The 26,369-nt window shown below is 40.4% G+C and overlaps 1 protein-coding gene across 1 annotated transcript in view; it reads right to left on the bottom strand.

Moving 5' to 3' along the window:
• LOC102220698 (transcription factor IIIB 90 kDa subunit-like) overlaps positions 1–26,135 on the bottom strand; it is a 77,243-nt gene extending 51,108 nt beyond the window's left edge. Inside the window, exons 1-6 of the mRNA XM_014471691.2 lie at positions 25,870–26,135; positions 24,295–24,503; positions 21,988–22,068; positions 13,089–13,262; positions 8,524–8,555; positions 177–249 (exon numbers count right to left, since the gene is read on the bottom strand). Of these exons, the coding sequence (XP_014327177.1) occupies positions 177–249; positions 8,524–8,555; positions 13,089–13,262; positions 21,988–22,068; positions 24,295–24,478 (544 nt within the window). The 5' untranslated portion in view covers positions 24,479–24,503; positions 25,870–26,135. The remainder of the gene's footprint in view (positions 1–176; positions 250–8,523; positions 8,556–13,088; positions 13,263–21,987; positions 22,069–24,294; positions 24,504–25,869) is intronic.
• Between the last annotated feature and the right edge of the window lie 234 nt (positions 26,136–26,369).

The raw sequence follows: 26,369 nt of genomic DNA, 5'->3' as shown, positions 1-26,369 counted from the left end.
AAGTTTCTTATTAGCTTTTTTCCTCCACTTCCCATTTCTGGTCTAATTTGTGCCATCTATTCTGTAACATAGGCTGATGTTTGTGGTTGTGACCACATCAAGCAGTATGAAGCTACAGTGCCTTGTAAAAAAAATCAGAGAATGCTAAATGAAGAGGATGAAGTGAAAATCAATACCTATAGCTGGAGCGTTGATGCAAAGTTCTTTGGCCAGCGCGATGAAGGTTTTTCCCAGCACATAGACATTCACCTGTGAATACAAACACATGAAGAAGTTGTTACAAAACTGATTAGACATGTGAAAACCTGGTACTGCTAGATCCTCCTACGTCTGTAACAGACATTTGTACAGCATCGACTAAGCCACTGAACCCGCCCAAAGCCACATACAGACTTCTAACCTGGCTTCAGTCCATTTGGTTCACCAGTTGCAGTGTTTGTGTGAAGCAGACTGGAAGCATCTGATACACCCTTTGCTTCCCAGACTGGTTTAGCAATCATATTATGCAAAAGAACCAAAGTGTGAAAATATTTCACATGAATATGACCGATTAAAAACTGAATTTGAGCTGCACTCTGTTACTGCACCCTTTCCCCCCAGCAGACAGAATTTTCACATCTCAACTAGAAATCTCATTGTACCCCATGGTCAGATTGCACACACTTCTTCCTGAATGACTGTGGACTGCTGACATTTTAGCAATGTTCAGTTCTGATCATTTTATTTTACCTTTGATTGATACAATGAGTCAAGGCCTCCTTCCGTCTGAACGAAGCACTACTTCTATAAATCTACAACAATATGACCTTTACAGACCTGAGTCAAGCAAGAAACAGGAAAAATTTTTAATTTCTATGAACATTCTTATCTCCAATGTTTAACATTTTAAACTTCCACTATCCAAAAAGTTTGAAGAGTTTTAGGATGTTTTAGATCTCGTTAAAATCTACGAACCATCAGAGAATTTGCTCTCTGATGGTAGCTCCCACATAACTACTCTTTAGGCTCCAGTTTAGTCCATGATCTGGGAGATCACTGAGGCATTGTTACTCTTCTATCACCTTCATTTCTCCCATGATGCATGATGAAAACCATCTGTGATACATTACAGCTTCTTCTGTAATCTTCAAATGAAATCATTTTTTTATGTTCACATTCAAGGTTAGCAATGTTTCCAATATCACACAATAATGCGATTGACTGTATCTTTTTAATGCAGTCTCTTGCTTATTCCTTGCATGCCTGAAAACAGAAGTTGTCAGAGTATCTCCAGAAGATGACAGGAATGATGCATTTAAAACCTCAATTTCCCTATGGGATTAATAAAGTTTAACCTAACCTAACCTAAAGTCTGAGGAGTACATAGTGAAAAGGAATGGTGAGAGTACAGTCCCCTGTGGTACTCCTGAGCACCTGGTTAAGACACACAGTCCTTCAGTTCCAAACTAGCATCCATCATTGATCCAGGCCTTGCGGGGATCTTTACCAACTTCTCCTGGCATTTCTTGAACAGTGAACTGGGTTTTATTTTATTACATTTTCTGGATAATTTGAAGAATATTCTCCTCAAGTGCTCCCTATAGGTGTACTATAGCATCTTCAACTCAAACTCCACTGCGACACGCAAATTGCAGAGGGTCCTGACATACGCTTGTTTGCTACTCAGGTGGACCAACAAGAGTCTCCAAGACCTTCAGGATGTGAGGTCAGGGAACAAGTCCGTAGTTGTTGCAATCTGATTGGTTAGCTATATTTGGCACTGGAATAGGGCAGGGTGTCATCCACAGTGATAGAAATGTCTCCAGGGTCTTCTCCAGGTAAAGGTTGAAGAGTGAAGTAGAATCCCAAATAGGTGGTCAACACCTTAATAGAGCTTCTTCAGGTTTATCTTCTCATGGTTCTTCAAAGAACAGGTTGTCTCTGAACAAAGGGCTAATACTCAAAGCAGACAAATAAGAGATTGATCTTCTTTGCCAAGAGCAGGTTTTGCAGAAGAAGTGTATGGATCCTTGGCATTTTCACATGAAACAAATTAACATCTCGTGTTTTCTGGTAATGCAGTTTACAAGTGTTGAAAAGTGTTGAAAAGCCGGAGATGTAGCAGGGTATGAGGTGTGGCTAAAATCTGCAAATGTAATGGGGTGTTGTGGCTGTAGTTTAGCAACAATTGAGCTGTCGGCATGACATGAGACTGCATGTTATGCCATCGGCTGATGGCAGAATGTATACTATTGGCAACAATGGTGAACTTCCTCAGTCTGTAATAGGTTTAAGAACCAATAGCTAAAAATATCCACATATCTGTAAACACAAAATACTGCAACCACAGTACTCTGGCAGGTATTATGCAAGGTATGGAGAGATCAATCAGCTCCACAATATCCAGAACCAGAATTTAAAAAAATAAAAAATAAAAAAAAAACTTAAGAAAAGCAAGTTTTGGATGAAATGCAAGAAAGCTACTGTCCCTTGCACTGAACTATTCCAGAGTACAAAATATGGCAGTCTGTCTTTGGAACGTGTATACTACTAAGGTGGCAGCAAGTATTAAAAAAGCTAATTTTTGTGTTTTCTTAGAGTAAAGATTTCATATTTGTATTTTAAAGGGTCCAAAAGTGAAAAATAAGAATATTACATGTTGTTTCTATTGTCCTTCTGGCGCCTCCTGCACCAGGAATGCCACAGCTAAGCAGCCTCACTCCACAGCTGTGCGCACACAAACTTGGCGGACGTTCCTGATCCCACCCCCTTAATTATCGCAGGAAGGAACCAGATTTGAACCAGGAACCTCCAGGACCACCTCTACCACTCGAGTCACAGCTGACCACCAACGTAAAGAAATTAAATATCGACTTTAACAATACTGACAAATATTACATATTTAGATACATGGTTAGCTAGCTTTTAGAAGGATGTTTGCACTGCTTAAATCTCAGCCATTTTGGGGCGCGCCGGGGTGGCATAGGGGATAGTGCGACCCATGTTTGGAGGCCTTGAGTCCTCAACGCGGGTTCGACTCCCGGACCCGGCGACATTTGCCGCATCTCTTCCCTCCTTTCCTTCCCCCTTTCCTGTCAGCCTACTTTCAAAAAATAAGGGACACTAGAGCCCACAAAACGACCCCCTGGCAGGGTACAAAAAATATATAAATCTCAGCCACTTAGTTTGATTCTTTTTCTTGACAGTTGAACCAACAGTGAACTCCATTATAAGGTTAAAAGAGCTGTCCAAGGCTTTCAGACAGTAAAATTACTCATTAAGCAGTGCCCAAAAAAAAAATTCACCTTCTGCAGAGAAAATAGTCAAAAGAAGGGAGGACGAGAAACGCAGAAAGTTTAATAAATTAAATTTGTCTGTCAAAATCCTGTACATACGATGAATAAAAAGTAACAGGCTAGCACATATGTAATTAAAAAGCAAAGAGACTCAAATAAAAATTTGTTTTAGTTTTGCAAACTTGATTAAAGGTGCAGTACCACGAGTGCCATTTTATAGCACAATCAAGTAGCTATGTTAACTTCACTTATTATAAAAATGCTACCTATATCAAATGACTTAAAAGAAATTTCACCTTGTAATTTAATGCCTTGAAACTGGGCCTTTGCCTCTTTAAAAAAAAATCCTGGTTTGATACTTCACCTTCAGGAAATCATCACAATGTTGCTAAAAGTTTAATAGAGGAGTCAAGTTTTTACCAGCGCTCACTGAGAAGTAGCTCCAAGGAGTCTTCCTTGGTAAACCTGATAATAGTTTCTAACAATAGTCTAATCTTTAAAAGGCGGACATGAATGAGGATCTTGACAGGTTTCATCTGATCTGCTCTTATTCTACAAATGGAAAAAGACTAAGCTGGTCAGTCCTTTATGTACAGGTCAAGTAAAAGGCAATGAGTGGTCCAGATGTTTCAGATCCATTTTGTAATGCACATACATGTGCATATATAGGTGAGAGGTTACTTCACATGATGGTAGAATCAGACCAAATGGTGCAAATACAAGAAAAATCATTTGATTATAAATATCTTTACCACTGAAGTCCTGAGATGCTGAAATAATTCTGTCAAGCAAAATACAGTCATCTACTGTACCAAAAGCAGCGGTGAGGTCCAGCAACAACAGAAGCTGACGGTGTATTTACAGCCAGTAAATGAGTCAACATCATTGGAAGTTACATTTCTGGAGGATGATTTTCCCAAAATGCAGACTGTAACAACTCAAATCGATACATAGTACATACTAGTCTCCATCTGAACTGAATGTACTTCTTCAAAAAGTTTTTTTTTTGTTTTTTTTTTTTTTTATAAAAAAGGCAACATTTAAAACATGTGTACAGTTTGTTAGACATCCAGGCTAGGCTTCTTCTGTCAGTTTAATCACAGCATAAAAAAAGAATACAGGAAAAAAACCACCAGCAAACAAACAATTCAAAAGAAAACACAAGAATCCAAAGTAGAACATATTTCTTCATAAAGCCACAATGAAAGTGAAGTATGGGAGCAATTCGGTGAGAACCCATAACAATATACCAGCTGACAGAGAAATGGGTTGAACTCCCTCTAACCTGGCCAGTGTAACTTGGTGCAGCAGTAAACCCAACCCTCCATAATTCATTTTTTGGAGTATTTTTTATGTTTTCATCCCAGCTTAGAAACACTCTCAAAAAAGTTAGATGCTTTGAGTTTCCTGTCACTGATCACTATGTCAACCTGAAGTGATAATTACTTGATTGTGCAACAGATTACACTATGTGGCTGGAAAACAACTAATACTGCCCCTTTAAGAATCTGTGAGAAGGTGAATCTGTGAATACTGAACTCTGATGCCACTAAACATGCTGAGGGAGGAAAGAAGCACAACGACAGTAGGATCCACAATAAAGTCGGAAATTACTCAGATTTTCCAACCCATTTTGTTTTTCCATACCAACGTCAACCATGTCAAATAAATCAGATTCCAAGCTGGACACAAAAAACAGCAACGTTCCCTTAAGTTATTTAGTCTGATAAACAGAGACACATTCTGTTAAATGAATCTCTGCCGTGCATTTTCTTTGTGGCATTATTAAAAACTTCAAGCATCATTCTCACTGATAATGAATAAATTAGGGGATCAAAGAGTTTCTTTGAAACTTCGTGGAGCTGACGGAAGCAGGAGAAGCTATGTGGGTGGAGTTGGGTGAAGCTTAGCGGGGCGGTACAATAGTCTGCGTCGGAACCGCCCATCACAGATGTTTCATTGTGTTTCAGCCCACTGGCCGTCCAGAAGGCTCTGCAGTAAATTCGACCCCCTAACCCACCCTCTGAAAGGACATACTGATGGATACTGTGGAATAACAAAGGGACAGAGCCACATTCTATCGTCTTCCTCCAGAGGTAACAGAGTTAGCCCAAAATTAAGACCTGGGGCAGGAAGGGGGGCTTCAGTGCTGAAATCTGGAGCAGAAGGCCGCAAAGGCTAGAGAATAAGGTCATGACCTCCAGTGAAAGCTCTGCCATTCCTTCAGACAGTCTGCCCGGACCTCCTGGTGCTTAAGGAGGGCCAGGCATCCAGGCCAGACAGATGGATAGAGTCTCACTGCAGCACCCTAGGGAGTCAGCAGGGACCCTGGATTCCAGCAAGGAATTTAGACTCAAACGTGGAAATGGAGACATATGCCAACATGAAAATATCAGCATAAAAAAACTGATCATAAAAAAAACAAAGCCTGTGGCGAGTAGCAACCTCTAAAGTACAAAGAATTAAAAAATACAAAAAACATTTGCAGTAACAGCTAAAATCTGTTCTTACCGTTATTCAAGTGAACAAAAATCAACCCTGTTTGATCTGCCCTGATCAGAGATCAGCAGGTTAGGAAATTAAACCAATCCACTGAGTGACACTGCAGGAGGCAAAGACAAACTGAAATGAACCAAAATAGACAACTCTTTGATGTGTGGACGATATTATTGAAAATATTTTGTTTTATCATCCTTTATTTAAAAAAAGGCCTCAGTTATGTTTTTTTTTTTTTTACTAAACAAAAAAAGTTATAGTTTAAAAGCTTAGTTTTTAAGTTTAAAGTAATACATTATGATTTTTTTTCTTAGTTTTTTTTTTTTTTTTTTTAGGTTTTTCTGCATAACTGATATAAAACTTAACATTTCGAGTCCAAGCAGTCAAAATATCGACAGTGTTACAATGTTTTATGGATCATAAACATTTACAGATTTAGTTCAACATCATTTTTTTTTTGTTATTAATGACCATTTGGCAATATGAAAGCACAGATCCTATTTTATTACTTCATTGTTTAAAAACAAAACAGTAAAAAAGGGACTGCACAGTGGAACAGTTTCATCTATTAAACCCTAAAACTAAGGCTCTTTTGTTTCAATGCTTTTTAAAATGAAAACATAGTAACTGTACGGTAACATAGTCACAAGAACAAGGTCAGTATTATGCTAAATAAATTGTAAATTTAAGAGGCGATCATACAGTAAAGGCATCCTGGTTTTAGGAAATATTGTGAACCAGAACTTTTAGAACTTTTTTTTTTTAAATCAAATGTTTGATCTGTATTGACCCTGCAAACAGAACAACCTAGGAAAGTAACTTACACGTGGAATGGTTTAGATCAAAGCACAATCGTGTCTTAGAGTAACTCAGGCATAAAACGGTTTGGATCACTTGCAGGAAGTCTTAGAAGTTGAAACACATATCAGACAATTTGAGTCATTTTGCAACAAAGAACGAGGAAAAGATTCAGTCTGACGACGTACAAAGCTGAAAAAAAGAAATGACAGAAAATAAAAGAAGCTGTGATTGAAAAGTGGTAGTAGCTGCATTACAATAGCACCTGCGGAAATTGTCAACATTCCGCTAATATCGACAAAACACAATTTTGCAGTTGCGATGTTTCCATTAAATAAATAAAATCACATATGAATAAGCTTGTTCACATGATAAGTGTCATTAAAAATTAATCATGCCACGCCATGATCCTCCTACTAATTCCTATCTTCTGCCTCGGGGTTTGGACCAGTGACAACATCCGGCTGCTGGTCATGTGACTTGTGTGATATGAAAAAACAGTTTCCATTGCAGTTTTGTGAAATAAACCAGTTTTGATATGGCCAATTGTGAAATTGCGCAACTAGATGCTCAATGGAAATGCAACTACTGATTGAGTGGATTGGAATGAAAACGCCTGCATAGTTTCATATTTTTATTTGTAATAAATGTAATCATTTTACAATTCTGAGCCACTTTAAGTTGATCTCTAGCACATAAAGTCGCAGAGATGATGCTGACGCTTGTGGCGAGAGAAAGCTTGCGTACATCCACCGGCACATCCAGTCATCCGGAGATTTCTTTGCACAGCAACAGGCAGAAACGCAGAAAACGCCTCACAAAAGCTGCAGAAGACAGCTGATATTTAAAGGAAATGTTTTTGATGTGGCGCAGTCATTCAGATAATGCAAGAAAGATCAAGTGGCTTGGGCGTGGATCCACTAAAAAACACAAGTAGTGGAATGGAACTGGCCCACAACTGCCCAAACACCCACCATTAATAACCCCCCTCTCAGCCCCTCGCCACAAAAAGACAACCCTCAGCCTCCAAATACCAGGTTGTATAGAGCGGGGGATGAGAGGGAGAGGCCGCCAGCTACTGCAGGACAGCTGGGAGCATAAAAATAAAAGCTCCTGACCAGCTGTGACTCAAAGAAATGTCCCACCATAACCACCACACCCTCCACTCACTGCAAATCAGCTGCCATTAAATATGTAGACTAATGGAGGTTTCTAAATTTACACACACACACACACACACACACACACGCACCTCAGGTTTTATTGCACAGAACAGACGTGTGGCTGAGCGGTGAGGAAGAGCTGCTTTTAGGCACAACCTAGTGAGGGGCGAGGAGCCATTTTCTGCACCTTATGAACATTTGTTGGCAATTAAATGGAAATAAAAAAGAGGAAGCATACGTTTAATTTTAGAGTTAAGCACGCTACGATTGTTTCAGTAAATCATAATGGAATTACCCTCATAATGGTTAGTTAGCCTTGTAAAAGCCAGAAGAGGAAACCATAAGCAATTTAAATATACTTTATAGCAAAGCAAAATTTTATTTTGTATGGTTTTTTAAACGGCACAGTAAAAAAGATTCTATTTGTCACAAATATTTTCAAATCAAACTGATTTCAAATGCACTGCAAAAAGCACAAAATCAAGTATTTTTAAAAAATCTAATTCCTAGTGCAGGCAGAAACTCAGAAATACGTAAATATCTTAATTAAAACAAAAACTAAACTTTTCAGCAAGATGCAGCAGCATGTTTTAGGTCAATAATTCTAGAAAATTGATGAAATGTTCTACTTCCAATGGCAGGGAAATGACCATCACCCCCACAGAGCCGGGCTGTTTCAGATAGCTTTTCACCCAAGTTGGTAGATGAAATCAGGTTTGTGTATTTACTCCGGTTACCGTCTAACATTAAAATTTGAAATCATTTTTCACAGTGCTGCACTGATAACATACCTGCAAAATGTCACTGAGATCCAGCAGCATGTCTGAGGAAAAAAGGTCAAGGCAAACAGGATGAAAGGAGGAACACAGAAAGGTTGACCACAGATGGGAAAGGACAGCTGCGGCTGATGACCGCTTCACTTCAATATTTTCTTTGAAACAATATTTTGAGAAAATAAATAGATAAATGTTCCTGTATCATACACTCTGTGCTCTTTACATGTTTAGTGTTTTCTAATGAGAGCAACACTCAATGCAGAGCAGTTCTTTTAAGCACGGTAGTGGCGAAGTGATGATTTGAACTCATCGGGATTCATTAAAATCAACGCAGAAATACTTTTATAAACCCAAAGGATTTTAGGATTAAATATGCATGTATAATCTACAACATAACGGTGGAAAACAAAAGGGATTAAAGTGAAATCACCCTAAAACAAACCAAAAAGGAAGTTGAGCAACTGACATGAAGAACATGAGGAAGATTTTTATGAATTCACTTAAATTGTTGCTTTTGATGTGACTGTCTGGCTGCCAAATTGGGATTAATTTTAATTTCCAACGTCTTAAAAAAAGAAAAGAAAAAAAATCCTAATTACATACTAGTCCAAAACGTGTTTCACAAAAACACACCGCTTCGGCAACATCAGCCTCTGGATGTCTCTTCCTCCTAGTGCTCAGCTGGCGCAGACATTTGGTTGCCGTGGTTACAGTGTCTCCGTGGCGACAGGTGCACCTGTCTCCAGGGTGTCAGGCTGGATTAACGAGGCTCCTCTGAAACGGGCCTCACAATAGAATTAGCAGGCGTGCAGATGAGATGGAAAACATAATCCCGGCACACGCCACCTGGAGATTAACGGACAACCTGCAACCGATCAGGAGAACCAAAACCAGGAGAACCTTAAACACACATCTGGGTTCTGCTCCTGAGCACCGGGAAGGACACGAGGTCCAGTTTGATGGGTGGTGAGCTTACAGATGTTTATCTTAATGTCGAGTTACGTCTTAGGACAGATTGTTCTAAGACGTAAAACAAAAAGCACAGCTGTTCATATGAGCAATGAAAAACTTTCAGGTAGATAAGATCAACCATTTAGCCATCAAGTTTTAATGTCTTTATAGAAATTTTCATTTGGATAAAAGTCAGGTGTTTGGTCCAGTCCAGCAATTTTACCTTTGATCTCTGAAACCAACTAAGAATGTCCTTAGTTTTGTTAGTGACTATTGTCTTGCTTCATCCACACTTTAACCCAAATGCTCCACCTGTACTCTGAACAGTAATGTGACATTTATGTGCTTATTAAAGGGGCAATATGTAAAATTGAAAATGGTCAGCTTTATATTATGTCATTTCCTCATCAAAATCAGACCTGGAGTGTTGCTTTGATTCTTTCATGCATGTTTGAGAAATCCTTCAGTCTCCCATGGCAACCATTCGGGCATGGCTAAATGCTCGCTCTCACAAAGCTCCTCCCTCTGAGCTGCAGTCTCCAGCCAAGTTTCCGCCTCTCGGTGTACACCTCCCTCTCCCACTCAGCTCCTCCAGACTAGTAGCAGCAATTAGTAAACATTCGCTGGAAATGGGCTGAGCTCATGATAGAAACTACTTATCAGTCCAACTCTCCAAAGAGCTGGTGTAAATGCCATAATGGAGCAGCATTGTTGTGGTGACATGCCAAAGGCAGAGTCAGGGAGTAGGAGCTTCTTAAAGGGACATAAGCCCAATTTCAAAGCGTTAGGATTGTGAATTCAAGTTTCTTTTAAGTTATCTTTGATGTATGCTGTAATTCATAGAAACTGAAGGTAGCAGTTACTTAACTGTGCTATAAAATGAGGAGCATTTTATGGAGCTTTGCAGCACCATCATCTGAATAAAATGTGAATGTTTAGAGGTAAAGACTTATGAGACATACCACAACTGTACAATTATTTATGTACTGAATTTCCATCCAAAGCCAATGGCCACAGTTTAAAAAAAAGCAACACCTCAAGCTGAAGTAAAACCGTGTGACCGGACCGGCTGCGAACCAGAGCGAGCCATGGCTCTGGTTTACTGCTGTCACCAGAAAACAATGCATCACAGCATCATTGTATTCCTCCACGCAGTACATTAAACCCAAATTGGGTTTCTTCTTTTGAAACAAATGTCATTGTTCTTTTAAAGGTGAATAAGCATCTGGTCACAGCAACATTTTTATCTGTTTTAGATTACAGAGACTTGTTATATATGAACGCCTCAGCACAACTGCTGCTAAAAAGTTGATACTATCTATCCATCATGTTTCTCTGGGGTTTGTTACAAACTGTAAAGCCTTGACCCATCATTCCACTCGAGGGAACTGGCCGTCTTTGTCCACCAGGAGGTTGAGACATTGGAACACTTTTATTTCTGAGGCCTTGCTTGGGCTGCTGCCCTCCTACATGTGTGATCTAATCACACAGAGAAACATTGATTCTCACTCTGTGTTCAAATGATCATTTCTTGTTCTCTGTCCCTTTTCCCCACACAGAATTGGGAACAACTGCCTTTGTTTACTCTGCTCCATCAACATATGTTGCAAAAAGACTGGAAATTAATTGAACTAATTTCATTGAGCACTTTTAAGTCCAGACAGAGCATTAGAGATAAATTCTTAAAATTGTGACTGTTTTTAATAATTATTATTTGTATGGTATTTTAACTGTGTAACTATTTGTAATTGTTGTGTAACCTTTGCCGCCTCTTGGCCAGGATTCTAGGTTTTTAATCCCAATTGGATTTTCCTGGTTAAAGGAGCAGTACGGCAGAACTTTTCCGAGCTTTACATCATAACATGTTATTCCCTCATGAAAAACATACCCGAAGTGTTGCTTTGATTCTTTCATACATGTTTGAGAAATCCTTTAATCTCCCTTAGCAACCATTCATCTGTGCAAAACGCCTGGGTGGATGTAGCTCCGCCTTCAAAAAGCAGTTACCAGACTTCAGAGTTTCCGCCTCCCTAAACACACCTGAAGGATCCTCAAAACCTCCTCAGTCCTCAGTGGTTCAAGATATTATCCTCTCTGGCCCGGCATTTACTAAACCTAATATTTGTGGAGATCAAAGAATGACCGTCACCTTTGACACTAACTTAGAATTATGAGGAAGTCCAACAAACACTAAGTAGTTCTCTAAGAGCATCTACTATGCTACTAGCTTACACAAAAACAACCATTTGCAATATGTTTGATTGTGGCCCACAATCTTTCTTTCTCCAAGCTCCAGATTTTCATAGAGAGGTACTTCTTTAATTTTTCTCAAACATACCAACAATGTGTGGGACTCTGTTAACAGAAGTCCTTAAGATTCAAGAGACTCGGTGGTCTGATTGCAAGCGGTTCCATTCTAAGGAGGAACAAAACGTTCAGATTTAGAACAAGGCCACAGCAACCTGCTGATGTTAAGCAGCTCTTTCCTCCCTCGAGAGAAAGCCCAGTAGCATCCCAGTTCAGAGATTCGGCGTTGCTTAGCCTCTTTTAGTAACTGGGCTGACCTCTCTCATTGAGGAAATTTAAAAATAGCTAATGGAGATGCTGCTGGCCTTCTACAAGAATGTTCTGCTTAATGGTCGAGTCAGATCAGCAAGAAGTTCAAAGCGCTTGATAGTTATTTCTACTCAATAACAGGGGAAGTGGCAAAAAAGTTTACGCTATAAAGTTGAAAGGAAACAGAACGTAGGCCGGAAGAACACAAATTGAAGCAGAACTGGCTGTGTGTGCATAATCTGTCTGAGGTCTAAAAATGGATCTGTGTTCCAGACTGTTGAGCATCTCTACACTGTTGGTGCTCATTAAATTCAACTCCAGGTAAGACTGAGCCCTCCTCCTCCTCCTCCTCCTCCTCCTTTTGTTTATGTCCTGATCATCTCTACAACTTCACCCAGCTGTGGGAAAAGGAGGAGGGGAGGCAACTATTTTTACCACAGCCTTATCCCTCCAAACATGCGTGAACAGAAAGGCCTGTGGAAATGAACCCACACAGAAACACCGACACAAACAGAAGCTGAGTCAACAACGCAGGAGCAAAGGCCTCACAGTGCCTGCTCCCCTCTCTTTCATCAGAATAACAAACCCGCCGGCGGTTGTGTAACCCAATCATCCTCACAGGCCAGGCGTGTCGGGAACGGCACGGCATAGACACGCCTAGCCCAAATGTAAAGAGGTTCTATGTTCATCAAGAAGTCCCAAAGTTCTACCTGTACTTCCTGTCCGCTGTAACATTTAGGTTTGTATTAAGGCAGCTCAAGATGTCAACTACCAAGACCATTTCTAAATATATTTCAATTGAAGTAGTGGAATAAGCTCTACATGCAAGAACATCTCACCACAGTTAGTGAGGAGTGGTGCACACATTCCTCAGATTGATCCCAGAGACTCTAGGATGTTTCATTCAGAAATGTTTTTGATGACATGTTCTAGTAAATAAGTAAAATAAGGTGGCTTTTAGGTATTTAGTCATAAATTTTTGTTTTGCCATGAGAAAAGACTGATGTTTTTTTTTCTTTAGATCAAAGAATATACTCATCGACACATAGCACACTTGGTTACAGAAAGGATACGAGGCGTTCCCTCGGTGCGGCAGACCAGGTAGATGCAGGCGGCCATGATGTGATCAGACTTGCGGCCGCGTGTCAGGCTTTTATTGAGGGCCATCTTGTAGAAGTTGAAGGCCGTGTCCAGGCAGTGCTGGTTCATCTGAAGCTGGTGGCCCAGGGTGTTGATGTGTTGTTTAGCTGAAAACACAAAACCACATATTCAGAATAATTACAGAGGAAGAAGTTGTTCTACTTATGCGCTATAGGATTTGGAAGAACAAAATACCTCAATTATATAACCATAGCAATCAGTGGGTGAAATATTAATATTGTAAAGGACTGTTTGGAGTTTAATTATTGTTGGCTAGCATATTCCACGCGTTATGAATCCGCGTTTTTCATGCCAACATAAAATTTAGCTAGTTGGACAAAGAGGACACTTTTTGAAACTACAAAAAATATTTAAACTTTTTTTTTTTTTGATAGTCCAATTTTTAGATGTAGCTGGAAAACCATCCAGTTCAATAGTTTTTATGTATTAACCCTCCTGTTATGTTCTGGGTCAAACTGACCTGTTTTAAAGTTAAACTTTTTTTTTTTAAATAGTTGGAAGTATTTTTTTTCCATGAAACTTTTTTATGTCATAATAGGTGCACTCTACATAGAAATTGAAAATGTATTCATTATACACATTTGCACCACCCCCTGCGTCTACGTTTTACATAGATATTGTTTGGGTCAATTTGACCCGGCAGTCAGGTTAAAGTAAAAAAAATATTTAGAATATCCAATTCTATATGTTTCCTTGTAGCTATGAATCATATTTCACCACACACACACAACCCACATACATGCACACCCAGACACACACAAGCCCACTTTCTCACTATTCTCTTTACTTCACTAGGAAACTGCGAGAAAGCAGGTGTTCATACAACTTTTGACGGGAATCTTTTCTGTTCCAGTGGATAAACTCCACCCACTCTGAGTGACACTCAGCAGAAGTGGAGGAAAACATAAATACTCTCTGCATGACTCATTTATCTTGATTTTAATCAGCGGGTCAATTTGACCCTGAATAGTATGTGTATCTCAAGTTCAATTATAAAGATCACCCATTGAAAAAAAAAAGTGTAATATAAATTTTTTTTACCAAAGATCAATTTCAAGGAAATTATTGTTTTTTGTGTCTATATTTTTAACAGTGGACATAAAAAATGTAAATTCCACTTTTTCATGTCCAAATGAGTAAATGAGAAGGTTGTCATCACTGATCCTTAATTTCTGAGAAATAAAAAAACATTGGACAAATATTGATTGAAATGATTAGTATTGGAGTTAATAATCAGATACAAAAATGTTTAGGAGGAATTTTTTGGTTTCTGACACTACTGCATGAACATTGTTGCTGTACCTCAGAAACTAACATAATAGGAGGGTTAAGTAATTTTTGGAGGAAAGTAACTTCACTGTATTTTATTTCAGGATATCAAAGTATAAGGTGATTATAAAGACATACCAAAATATTCAGATTTTGTTTGTAACAAAAATAAAAACAAGTGTTGAAATTGATATATCCGACGGACCGTCCGGAGGGTCCGTCGGATAGTCGAACCTCGGATCCAGGAAGAGCAGTGTGGTTTTCGTCCTGGTCGTGGAACACTGGACCAGCTCTACACCCTCGGCAGGGTCCTGGAGGGTGCATGGGAGTTCGCCCAACCAGTCTACATGTGTTTTGTGGACTTGGAGAAGGCGTTCGACCGTGTCCCTCGGGGAGCCCTGTGGGGGGTTCTCCGGGAGTATGGGGTACCAGGCCCTTTGATACGGGCTGTCAGGTCCCTGTATGACCGGTGTCAGAGTCTGGTCCGCATTGCCGGCAGTAAGTCGGGCTCGTTTCCAGTGAGAGTTGGACTCCGCCAGGGCTGCCCTTTGTCACCGATTCTGTTCATCACTTTCATGGACAGAATTTCTAGGCGCAGCCAAGGTGTTGAGGGGGTCCGATTTGGTGGCCTTAGGATCTCATCTCTGCTTTTCGCAGACGATGTGGTCCTACTGGCTTCATCAGATCGTGATCTGCAGCTCTCGCTGGAGCGGTTCGCAGCCGAGTGTGAAGCGGCCGGGATGGGGATCAGTGCCTCCAAATCCGAGGCCATGGTCTTGAGCCGGAAAAGGGTAGTGTGCCTCCTCCGGGTCAGGGGGGGTGTCCTGCCCCAAGTGGAGGAGTTTAAGTATCTCGGGATCTTGTTCACGAATGGGGGAAGAAGGGAGCGGGAGATCGACAGGCGGATTGGTGCAGCGTCTGCTGTCAAGCGGGCGCTGTACCGGTCCGTCGTGGTGAAGAGAGAGCTGAGCCAAAAAGCGAAGCTCTCGATTTACCGGTCGATCTACGTTCCCACCCTCATCTATGGTCATGAGCTTTGGGTCATGACCGAAAGAACGAGATCGCGGATACAAGCGGCCGAAATGGGTTTTCTCCGTAGGGTGGCTGGGCTCTCCCTTAGAGATAGGGTGAGAAGCTCAGTCATCCGGGGAGGGACTCAGAGTAGAGCCGCTGCTCCTTCACATCGAGAGGAGCCAGTTGAGGTGGCTCGGGCATCTGGTCAGGATGCCTCCTGGACGCCTCCCTGGTGAGGTGTTCCGGGCACGTCCCACCGGGAGGAGGCCCCGGGGAAGACCCAGGACACGCTGGAGGGACTATGTCTCTCGGCTGGCCTGGGAACGCCTCGGGATTCCCCCGGAGGAGCTAGAAGAAGTGGCTGGGGAGAGGGAAGTCTGGGCCTCCCTTCTGAAGCTGCTACCCCCGCGACCCGACCTCGGATAAGCGGAAGAAGATGGATGGATGGATGGATGAAATTGATATATCATTTTCCTTTTACTTGTCACATCATTTCACAATGACATAACATACGACCCAATGTGATAAGTTTAAGCTGAATGATTTATTTTATAAAGTCAATACAGATCTAATTGCTTGAATTAAATGGTGCTGCTTAAAGTTTAAGCTGATGGTGCTGATTTATGTATTTTATGTCGTGTTGAATATCGACAGCATGGTGGTTCCAGCTGGTAAAATAATAAACCACCATAAGCAGAAATGATTCATAACCCAAGAGAACAGTCTAACGCTCCATAAGAGCTTCTTCTGCTTAGTCAATTATACAGTATTCTGTCATGTTCCATCCATCATTACAGTGGTATCGTTATTGCGCAATTGCAAAGATTATCTGAGTTCTATTAGGAGTAAATACTCAGGCTCTAATGAGCAGCAGACTTACTCACTCAAACACGTGTTCCCCATCTGCAGACACACAGACTCAGGTACAACAGATGGAGAGCCAGGTCAAACATGATTGCACTAAGTGCTGCCAGGAAGCTGTGGTGTGTGTGTCTGTAGTTCATGACCTCATATGTGCTAAACAGGTCGTCGAAAGTTAACACACAAAGCCAGATGTGTGACCTTACTGAGTGGGTTGTCTGGGAATGTGAGGGACTGAGCTCATCATGCTGAGTGGATGTGGAATCACAAAGTGTGTATGCTGCATCAGACAAACACACGTTATCATAGTCTACTCAAAACCACGTCTAAACAATCCTTCATAGCTACTCGTCTTGTTCACTTCGATTAATCTGTCCTGGGTTGCAATAAAATAATAATAAATAATAATAATAAAATTAAATACATTTCTACCTGAACATCGTATCTGTTTGGAGTCCCAACGGAGATGTTTGTTTTATGTTGTTGCACTTTTTCTATAAATGTAATCAAAACTGTAAAAAAAAAAATTCTAAAAAATAGGGGTGCAAACATTTCATCGACTTACATTTGATTGTTGATTAATGGCTTAGAATTAGTTCCAATCGATTAACTGATAACGTCCGCTACCTTCTTTCAGTGTTGTAGTTCGGCCGCCATCCAGAAGAGGGCGCCGCTCGTCGTCCAAGAGGAGCCAGTTATAAGAGAAAGACGGCAGCGAGCGCGTCCTTTAACAAGAGAAACGGTCCAGACAGTCCGGTGTGGGATGCAAAATGCTCTTTTTGCGTTTCTATTTAGAAATATAAACACTCGACAAAATCCTCAAGTTTGACCTTATCAGCGCTCATTCAGCCGAGCTGGATGGCAGAGCAGCGTCAACTTCTTATTCAAAAGCTACTGGTGTAATATAAAGGCGAGGATGTAATGCTAGAAAAGCGGAAAGCATGATGCAGCAACATTTTTAACATGATCAAATGCCAATGAGGATGGTTGATTTAGGGGTTTCGGGGAGATTATAAAGGTGCTTAAGTTTAATAATGCGAGAAACCACAATTTTCTTTTAATTCAGTCAGTATATAACACAGCTGACGACATAAAAAAACTGATTTTGTTCAAATACAGCACATGAAAAAAAAACCGTCAACTCCACGATACAAGTAAAAACGCAGGTTTTGAAGAAAATGGCCGCCTATTAGGGAATCGTTAGTCGATAACTTGCGTCTGTAATAAAAATTAGTATCGTTAAGTGGATTAGAACTTTTTGATATAACAAATGAACTACAACAGCTTGGTGGGGAAATAGAGTACAAAAAAATCACATTTTTCCTGACAGAGAGAGACTGATTTAATATGTTGTAAACAAGTCTAGATTTATGTGTGAATTTGAATTAGACATTAGATTTACACAGATCAGGATTTTCTTTTGGTCACTACCGATAACCATTCAAGTCTAAAAGCTTTAGTTAGTCTGAATTGCTAATTCCAAATGTCTGCCTACACACATTTCAACCCATTTGTGTAAACCACATATTTCCTGAAAGAGATGAACATCAAACAAACATGATGAGATTAGAAGATTCCAATCATTTATGCATACTGGACTTATCTGATTTTTACTATAGAGCATGTGGTTTCTTGATTACACAAGCAGGTTGGGAAAACTTTGTCCAATCAGTGAAGGCACCTTAGACTAATAGGTAATGTTGACAATACTCTTCAGCGTGGATGCTACTATTGAGAAAAGACGCAAAGTTAATAATTTTCAGTATGTGAGGTGTCTAAAAATCAAGTCAGAAGAAGAACAGAAATGTAAGCAGTTGACTGATCATCAATCTTCAAAAAGCCTGACCTGCAGTCCTGCTATTTGTTGATTTTTATTAAAGCCAAGAATCACCAAGCAAAACTAACAAGTCTATGTTAACGGTACAATGTAATGTATAAAGGCTCCACACTGAACCAGCTGCTGTAGATCCAAAGCTAATGGCAACGATGGTTCCTCATATCAGAGATAGTAAGCAGGAAGTGAAATCAGCCTGCAGCTTTCATTGGAGCTCCTGGTCACAAGTTCAAACTATTCCACCCAACTAAGGAGCTAAAGGTTTTATCAAAGCCCAGAGATGAACCACCATCATCTGATGACATTTACATGAAGAGGGAGTAGGACACTGTGATGGTCTGACATTTACTCGTCTATCTGACTAAGTCAGCCTGAAAACAAACACATACAGATGAGCTACAACCCTCCCCCCTCCAAAGAAAACACATAGCTTTTAGGGAAGCCAATCAAAGCAAGTAAAATAAACAGCACATGCACAGTTTAAACCTGGGATGGGTAGTTTGATATGTTAGGAGCTCAAGGATGCTTTTCACTTGACATTGTATGGGCAGCAGATGTATGGTGCTAGTACAGCTTACAGCGCCCCCTATTGCCTATATGTCAGTAATGTTAATTTATTGCAGACAGGAAGTGTCCTAACTTTTTCATGTGAAAGTTCAACTGTCCCATTCCCAAAATGAATGCAACTCTGAATGGAATAAATTAAACATTTCAGAAGCTTTTTGAAAAAAGGAGCAGTGATCCAAGATGTAGGAAGTCCAATCAAATTATGATGACATTTTTGGATGGGCGATAAATAGTCAAGTTTATTTTTTATAGAACATAGAGAAAGCTCATAGTACGCTACATGATAAAACGTAAAAAAACCCACATTTCATTAACATAGCAAAATAATTCCCAGGTCAATAAGCCTTGTCCTTTGGTAACTAGACTTTTCAGAGTTGTTTGTGGGAATGGGCTCTATGACTTCACTGCTTTGATTTCACAGTGGTTACCACCACACACAAAAAAATTGAAGTTACAGTAAAAAAAAGAAGAAAGAAAGACTGCAGTAATATCTCTATTTATTCTGTCATAAAACACATCATGTAGTCCTCAACAACAGAATGGAGAGACAGACAGTCTGACTATTTCAAACTCTTCTAAATGCTGCCAAAGTCCAAGCAGGGAGCAGTAAACCAAAGAGGACACCAATGTACTAAATGTACTGGCTGATAAGGACTACCTTGTTTTGGTATGGGGACGAGGTTCTGCATCAAGTGGAGGAGTTTAATGATCTCAGGGTTTTGTTCACAACGTAGGAACAATGGAGCAGGAGATCGATAGGCAGATTGGTGCTGCATCTGCAGCTCTATTCTGTTGAAAAGAGAGCTGAGCCAGAAAGGAGATACAGACGGACGGATAGAGTTGAACCTTTATTCAGTTAAACACTGAAATCTTTGTTTTTAATGTTTTTTTCACTCTTTAGATACCCAGATGGAATTGGTATTTAAAGTCCTAATTTCACACTAAAGGAATACTTCTTTCTCTTCTGTTCTTCTAAAGGAATCCAGACCACATGTGTAGTTGAAAGTTGATTATCGCATTGCAAACTTTTCCCTAGTCTATACAGTCCCTATCCACTAACGGGAACACACACACTGTTTAAAATAATCCCCAGAATCCTTGAATGTTTTGCTGTTACTCAGAGCCCGCAGCAGACTGAAGGCTCTGTGACTCGGTTAATGAGTCAGACTGAGCATATGGTGGGAGCAGCCCAGAGCTTCTCTTTGCCCTGTAAAAGAGTTTATTTTACTGAACTCAGGGACTCAGGAAGTGAGAGTCAACAATGAAGAATACCAAAGAACTCTGAGGAGTTAGGAAGGAGGAGAACTGCAGATATACACAAGCTAGACAATATATCTGAGTCATTTCAGATATTTCTACTGCAGCTCCATTGCAGACTCTAAAGCTCGTTTCTCACTAAAAAGAATGGCAGCACAGGTAAGGTGTGCAGGGAGCTACATTTGTATGACTTGTGTTTGAATGACTTTTTGTGAGAGGAGAACCAGGGCAGACATGACTGGCCCTATTATGCAGTGACATCTATGGAGAGAACGAAACGCAGCATGTTCATGCAAATACTACACTGCACCAGCATGGTGGTGAAGCAAGACCAAACAATCAACCTTCCACTAAGATCAGATCATGATGTAAATCTGTTCATAACAAATTCTACTGCAAAATCTGAGGGGTCCTGTTTGACAGCTGAAGCTTTGTCCTCACTGGGCCGTCAGCAGGACAACAATGATCCCAAACGCAGCAGCAAAACCTGCGACAGAGTGGCTGACAGAAATGAATCAAGATGTTCCAACGGTCCAGTCAATGTCTGGACCTCAACCTGATTGAAATGAACAGAGTTCTGCAGAAAGAAACATCTGCAAATGTCTACATAAAGAGTGGGCTGAAACTCCTGCACTCTGATGGAAGACACTGACAGTTATTGCTATCAGTGTGGAATCTGATGTGTGAGTTTATACACTGAAGGTTAGAGTTAACTCATTTTACAACCTGTTAAATACCAGGTCAGTTTTATTGATTTTATTAATTTGTCATGATATGTAAAGTAATATAAGTGAAGGAATGCACTTTTATTCCTATAACAGTATGTATGAAGCAGAACCTTAAACATGCTTCAATTAGCCAAACCACGATATTTAAACTAAAGTTATACATGATTGACAAAAAAGCACAAAGTCTCATCCTTTCATTGCTGTCCTGCATCCGAGGGACTAAACACAGACTTCAAGATTTAAACACACATCTATGACAAACCCAAATAAACAGAACCCATAGAAACATTATGAGCTATCATATATTCCATAAACTAGCTAATTATAATCCCATAATGATTGAAAATAACCAAAAATAAAATAAAATAAACTTGATAGTCATTGGCAGTTGTAATCTGCAATTTTTGATAATATCTACCATTACTGCCACCTAACGGTAGGTTTGTACTTTCTGTCACTTTTGCAAGAGTTTCCACAAGAGTTTGTTGAGTTCGGTTTGGCTCAGGTTTGTTTGATGAATCCTGTAGTCTTACTTCCCTCAGCATAAATAATGTTTGAGTGATCTTTGGTCTTTTAGTTGTGGAACAAAAAAAGAAGGAAAAACCGAGTGCTTTCAGAATCTGTAAAGACCAAAAGTCGAGTAATGTGTCCCCAGTCCAAACCTCTTCTGTCCAACAGAGACTTTACAGTACTCATCTTTTTAACATTTATGTTGTAGCATGTTAAAAACTCCATGAAATGTTGAGCAGAATCAACATACTGTCATGAGGTGTGGTGAGGGTTGGTGAGGCAGACGCTGTAGACCCAGGTAAGATGAAAATGATGTCTTTAATGATGGGCAAACACGCTCTAGGCAGAAACGGCCTAGAGCGGAAATGGGCCGCACGGCCGGGCTGAAGCCAGGGCTCGACGCCGGTAGCAACCGCTAACAAAAACAGAAACTCGGAAGACAGAGCACACATTCGACGAGGACCCGACGAGGAACAAGGAACACAGGTGGAGTTAAATACACGGGAGGGTAATCACGGAAACGAGACACACCTGGGAACAATCAAGGGGAGGACAGGACAACGAAGAGACTAAGGACACAGAAAACTCTAAATAAACACAGAAAAACACAGATCCTGACACATTACTCTTTACGTTTCTTTATTTCATCTAATTTGGGTGGAAAAAAAGATTAAAAAAAAAAGATCAAAAACAAAAAACTTTCAAACGTCCCATAGTTTCACTAAGGGACTTTTAGCTAAAGCAGTGTGGCTCCCTCTGCTGGTCACTCACCTCTCTGCAACGTCTGAGCTCTGGACTCTGACCCCATCCCTGAGAAGTGTCCATCCCCAAAAGTTGGATTTTTAAGACCACCTAAAAAAAATAATAAAAAGTTGTAAGTAATTCAACACACAAAGTGCTGAAATGTAAAATTTATTTCGATTAACATTCAAACCATTAAAAGACCATTTTAGACCTTCTACAGATTCCAAAATAAACACAAATTGTAAATTGGCTAAAATAAAAAGAAAAGGTGAAGATCAACATCACCATCAGAAACCAACAAGATAATCTAAAGAAACACAACTGTGTGATTCTACAGCGCACTCTAGTGGTCAAACGGCCCATCTACATAAATAAAATTGAAAACTGAGAGTCTGATTAGACAGAATTGAAATACTGACTGGTATTTATTACTGACAATTATTCAAAATGTATCTTTTATTGCAGTAGCATAAGCTCACTCTGGAAAATTTAGAATAATACAACTTTAAATTTAATTTAAATACATTTATTTACTGGGGTGGGATCATCAGTGGGCTCCATTAACACTTCCTAAAAAAATAAAGCAAATGAAAGTAATATTTAATTTAGCATACTTTTTGAGTATTGGGGACATTTTAATTAGTAATCCACAACTGTGTGTGTCTGTGGGGTATAAATATGACATAACACAGAGACTCATTTCTCCTAGCAGCTCTTCTATACAGCAAAGAAAATCAGAAACACATTTAAATAAGGAAGATGTGTGTTGATCCTCTAATGCAAAAAAAGAAAAATAATTACTACTATAGAAAGCTTTACTATATCTTAATAATAATAATAATAATAATAAAAACTTAATAACTGGCACTGCAAGGAACAAGACTGAACCAGGACCACACACAGCGAGCTGTATGAGAAAAGGTGTGATAAAATGATCTCTGCATGAGGACTGGGGCACCAGGGGGGCCCAACAGGTCCCAGTGGAGCGGGCAGTGTTAGGATGACCACAGGCAGGAGTAGACAGCCTAACATGGACGCCAGGTCCCAAGACTGTTGAGACCTGGCATCTTTCCTCTGTCCTTCTTCTGCTGGAAGGACAGAGGACAACTGAGATTGGTAATAAAATATAGACTGAAGACAAATAAACCAAAACTGAATAAACAGTAAACTTAAATGTCTCATGACTTAAGATATGCCCAACTCTATCCAAAGATGAAAAACTAATCATTCGGCACGTGGATTCCAACTTCACTTCAGGGCCAACGTCTGTCAATGAGCAAAATACAAAACGCCTCAGCTCCAACTGTACAGCAACCCGTCCAAACCCAGGTGAGGAAAATTCACAGTCCTGCTCTGTCAAAACTTTTATCTTAAGTCAGACAGTTGGAACAGGTTCACTGAATGGACATATTTTTAGTTAGTTGTGTGTTCTGAGCCATTGTTTTATATGAATGATTAGCAATTTAGCCTTTCCCCCCTCAAAAGTTACTCTGTTAATTTTGAATTTTGGAATGAATCTAAGTGTGTTTTCACACCTGATGGTCCGGTAGACTCGGTTCTATAAGGGACCAAAATTGCAACATTTGCTACATTTTCAGCAGTTCACTTTCACACTGCACTGAGTCAAACAATCCAAGCTAATTGAGAAACCTGTTCCCTTCCTCGCTGCACCAGGAACCACTGAAGGAAACAACAGTTGCTCTCAGCTTCCTTCTTCTTTAGTGACAAAGGAAATACAACTTTCTTTGTCACAAAATGTAAAACAAATTGGAGTGGTGTGAAATTTTAGCGACTGTAGCATTCCATTATCATCTTTGGCAATGAGCCATTTCTCCCGCAAGCTAGGCTAGCACGTTTGTTTTGGTTGCATTTACCCAGAATGCCCTGCACTGTAGTCCACTACCTGCTTCTGGAGCGCTTTCTTGGCGTTCACATATGCATTCGAACTGCACCAGAGTTCACACCAACCAAACCGTGACCGTGGGTGGATCAGAGTTTGATTAGCATTCACATCTCACCAAGCAAACCAGACTTTCTAGACAAACGAACCAGAATTTCATTAAAGCAAGCTAAAGGGGGCTAGTGTGAATGCGCCCTACTTTGAGGTTACATAGACATTTTATTGTTCAATAGTTCCAGCTTTCAGTGCCATAATCATCTCACTGTTTTTTGCAACTTGTGTGAACAAGTCCTTCTTGTTCCAAAATGAAATTGTGGATCTGAACAATGCTAAGCAGTATAAAATAAAAGTGGAAAAAGAAAAAAAATCTCGCACCCTAACAAACCAGAAACTAACACGTCCGTACGCTCTGAGAGGTGTCCCATCAGTCTCACCTTCTGAAGACACGAACTGTCCAACAGCCAGGGAGCCTCCGCCGCCAGTCTCTACAAACTCCACCTCGGAGACGATGATGTTGTCTTCCAGAACGGAGCCGCAGCCCATGCAGACGGCATCGCCACGCGCCTGGTCAACATCGATGTCCGAGCTGCCGCAGTGCTTACACACCCTGGAGCTCATGGTTTTGTTCTGCAGACCTCCAAACCTGGATGAAAATATGACAAAATGTCAAATATGAATTCCTTGACAAAATAAGAACAAAAATAAAAAATAATAGTGCAACATTTATCACTACCAGAGGGAGACCCTCTAAGCACTCTCAGAGCATTTAGAGAAATGCACTGGGCCCAAATGTACTGGGTCCAGTACATTTTTAATTACTTTTAGGATGAACCTTATTAGGAATGCACAATATATCACCAACATTGGTATAAGCCGATGGTATACCATTGGTATACCATGTGTATATACATGTGTGTATACACATGTGTATATACATGTGTATATACACATGGTATTGGTACGTAAAACTGTGCCAATAGTAACAGCCAACATTTATTTCCAGCTTGTTGTCATTTGTTTTTCTGGAGCAGGAGGTGACTTCTAACTCTGTGGCTTTTGTATTTTGTTGACCCTTCTGGGCCTCCATAAAGACAGCTATAGTGTTTAAGCACACAAATTCTGGGGTAATTTTCTAATGGAAGCTATATAATTATATATGTACTCCAAGTTCCAGTCAATTCCCATAAATCCTGATTAATTCACATAATATAAATAGAAAGTTTACAGTTTGTAAGTTTCAAATTCCCCCCACCCCCCACTTAACTTCTTTTTGAAAATGTCTTAAAGTTTGTTGCAAATCAACAATATTTGCATCCCCAAATGATAGAAACAAACTATTTAAAAAGTCAATTTTCTTTCACAGGTTGGTCTTTTAGTATTTTAGTACAACAAGAAACTATGCTCTTGTGTAAAGAAACTTTGAATACTAAAATTCTGTCTTGAAACACCTATATACTTGACTTTGTGCAGCTGGTAGCTGTGCTGCATCATGGTGCCCATCAGCGTCTTTAGAGCCCGGGGCCTCCGAGCAATGGATGCGCCCATACTAGAGTGTCTGAATCGATGCTGCGGTATTTCCAGTGCCTTATTCCGGTTACAGTATGGTTTCCCAGCACATTCTAATCTGCTGCTGGACTGTACACAGAAATGAACGCCTCTGCAGTTCATTCTGCAGTGATTGTGCAGAGCATCCCCCAGTACTCTGCTCCCATCCTTCGGTCAGCGACGTGGCACACGTCTCGCGAGCCCCCAACCCGCAACCCCCACCTTTACAAGCCAAGAAACAGGCTTTTAGGAGAAATTAGAGAATAAAAATGTGCTTTAGATGTGCTGGTTGTTTTTCTTTTTTCAGTGGCCATTACGGACTATTTGGGAGCCACATGAAGCTGGTGAGAGCTGGGTGGGACAAGCTAACAGATGTCTGAAAAACACCAGCAAAGTGTTGAACTCTACGAGACGTGTGTCTGCGGACACCATGTCAACGCCGTGTGGCCACAGCGGCTCCATACCTTCAGTCCGGTGAACTACGACGGGAGCAGCGTCAGGTCACGCCGTGACGACGCCACCCTTGGTGAAAATAAGTGGTCCCCACGTAAACTCTGTAACGCAAAGGCGTCGTATTCACTTCCACACTTCTGTCAAAGGAGCTGGGAGCGTAAGCGAAGCTAGCCACGTGATGACATTTTACGCGAGCCTCATATCTGCTGAAACACCGGCGCAACTCCCAGCACAACACCGAGCACGTGCGCCTGCTGCGTTGGGGAGACCCGGACGAGACCAACTTCAGAGGGGTGTTAGCGGAGAGGAGGGGACGAAAACTGAGCTCAAACACTGCTGGGGAATCTATTGTATTACTCATTTACTCAGTACTATGTAGTGGAATATAAAAACAACTGTTTTTAAGACTGTAAATAAATACAAACACTTTACGATAATTGTAGTTCCACCTATATTGTTTTGGAACTTTCCAACTTCCGCCTCCACGTTTAAGTTAATTACTATATTTTAA

Source organism: Xiphophorus maculatus, chromosome 19 (genome assembly GCF_002775205.1).
Source record: "Xiphophorus maculatus strain JP 163 A chromosome 19, X_maculatus-5.0-male, whole genome shotgun sequence".
In the NCBI taxonomy this organism is placed as follows: domain Eukaryota; kingdom Metazoa; phylum Chordata; class Actinopteri; order Cyprinodontiformes; family Poeciliidae; genus Xiphophorus; species Xiphophorus maculatus.
The sequence above is the reverse complement of the archived record's forward strand: the minus strand, read 5'-3'. Positions and strand labels throughout refer to the sequence as shown.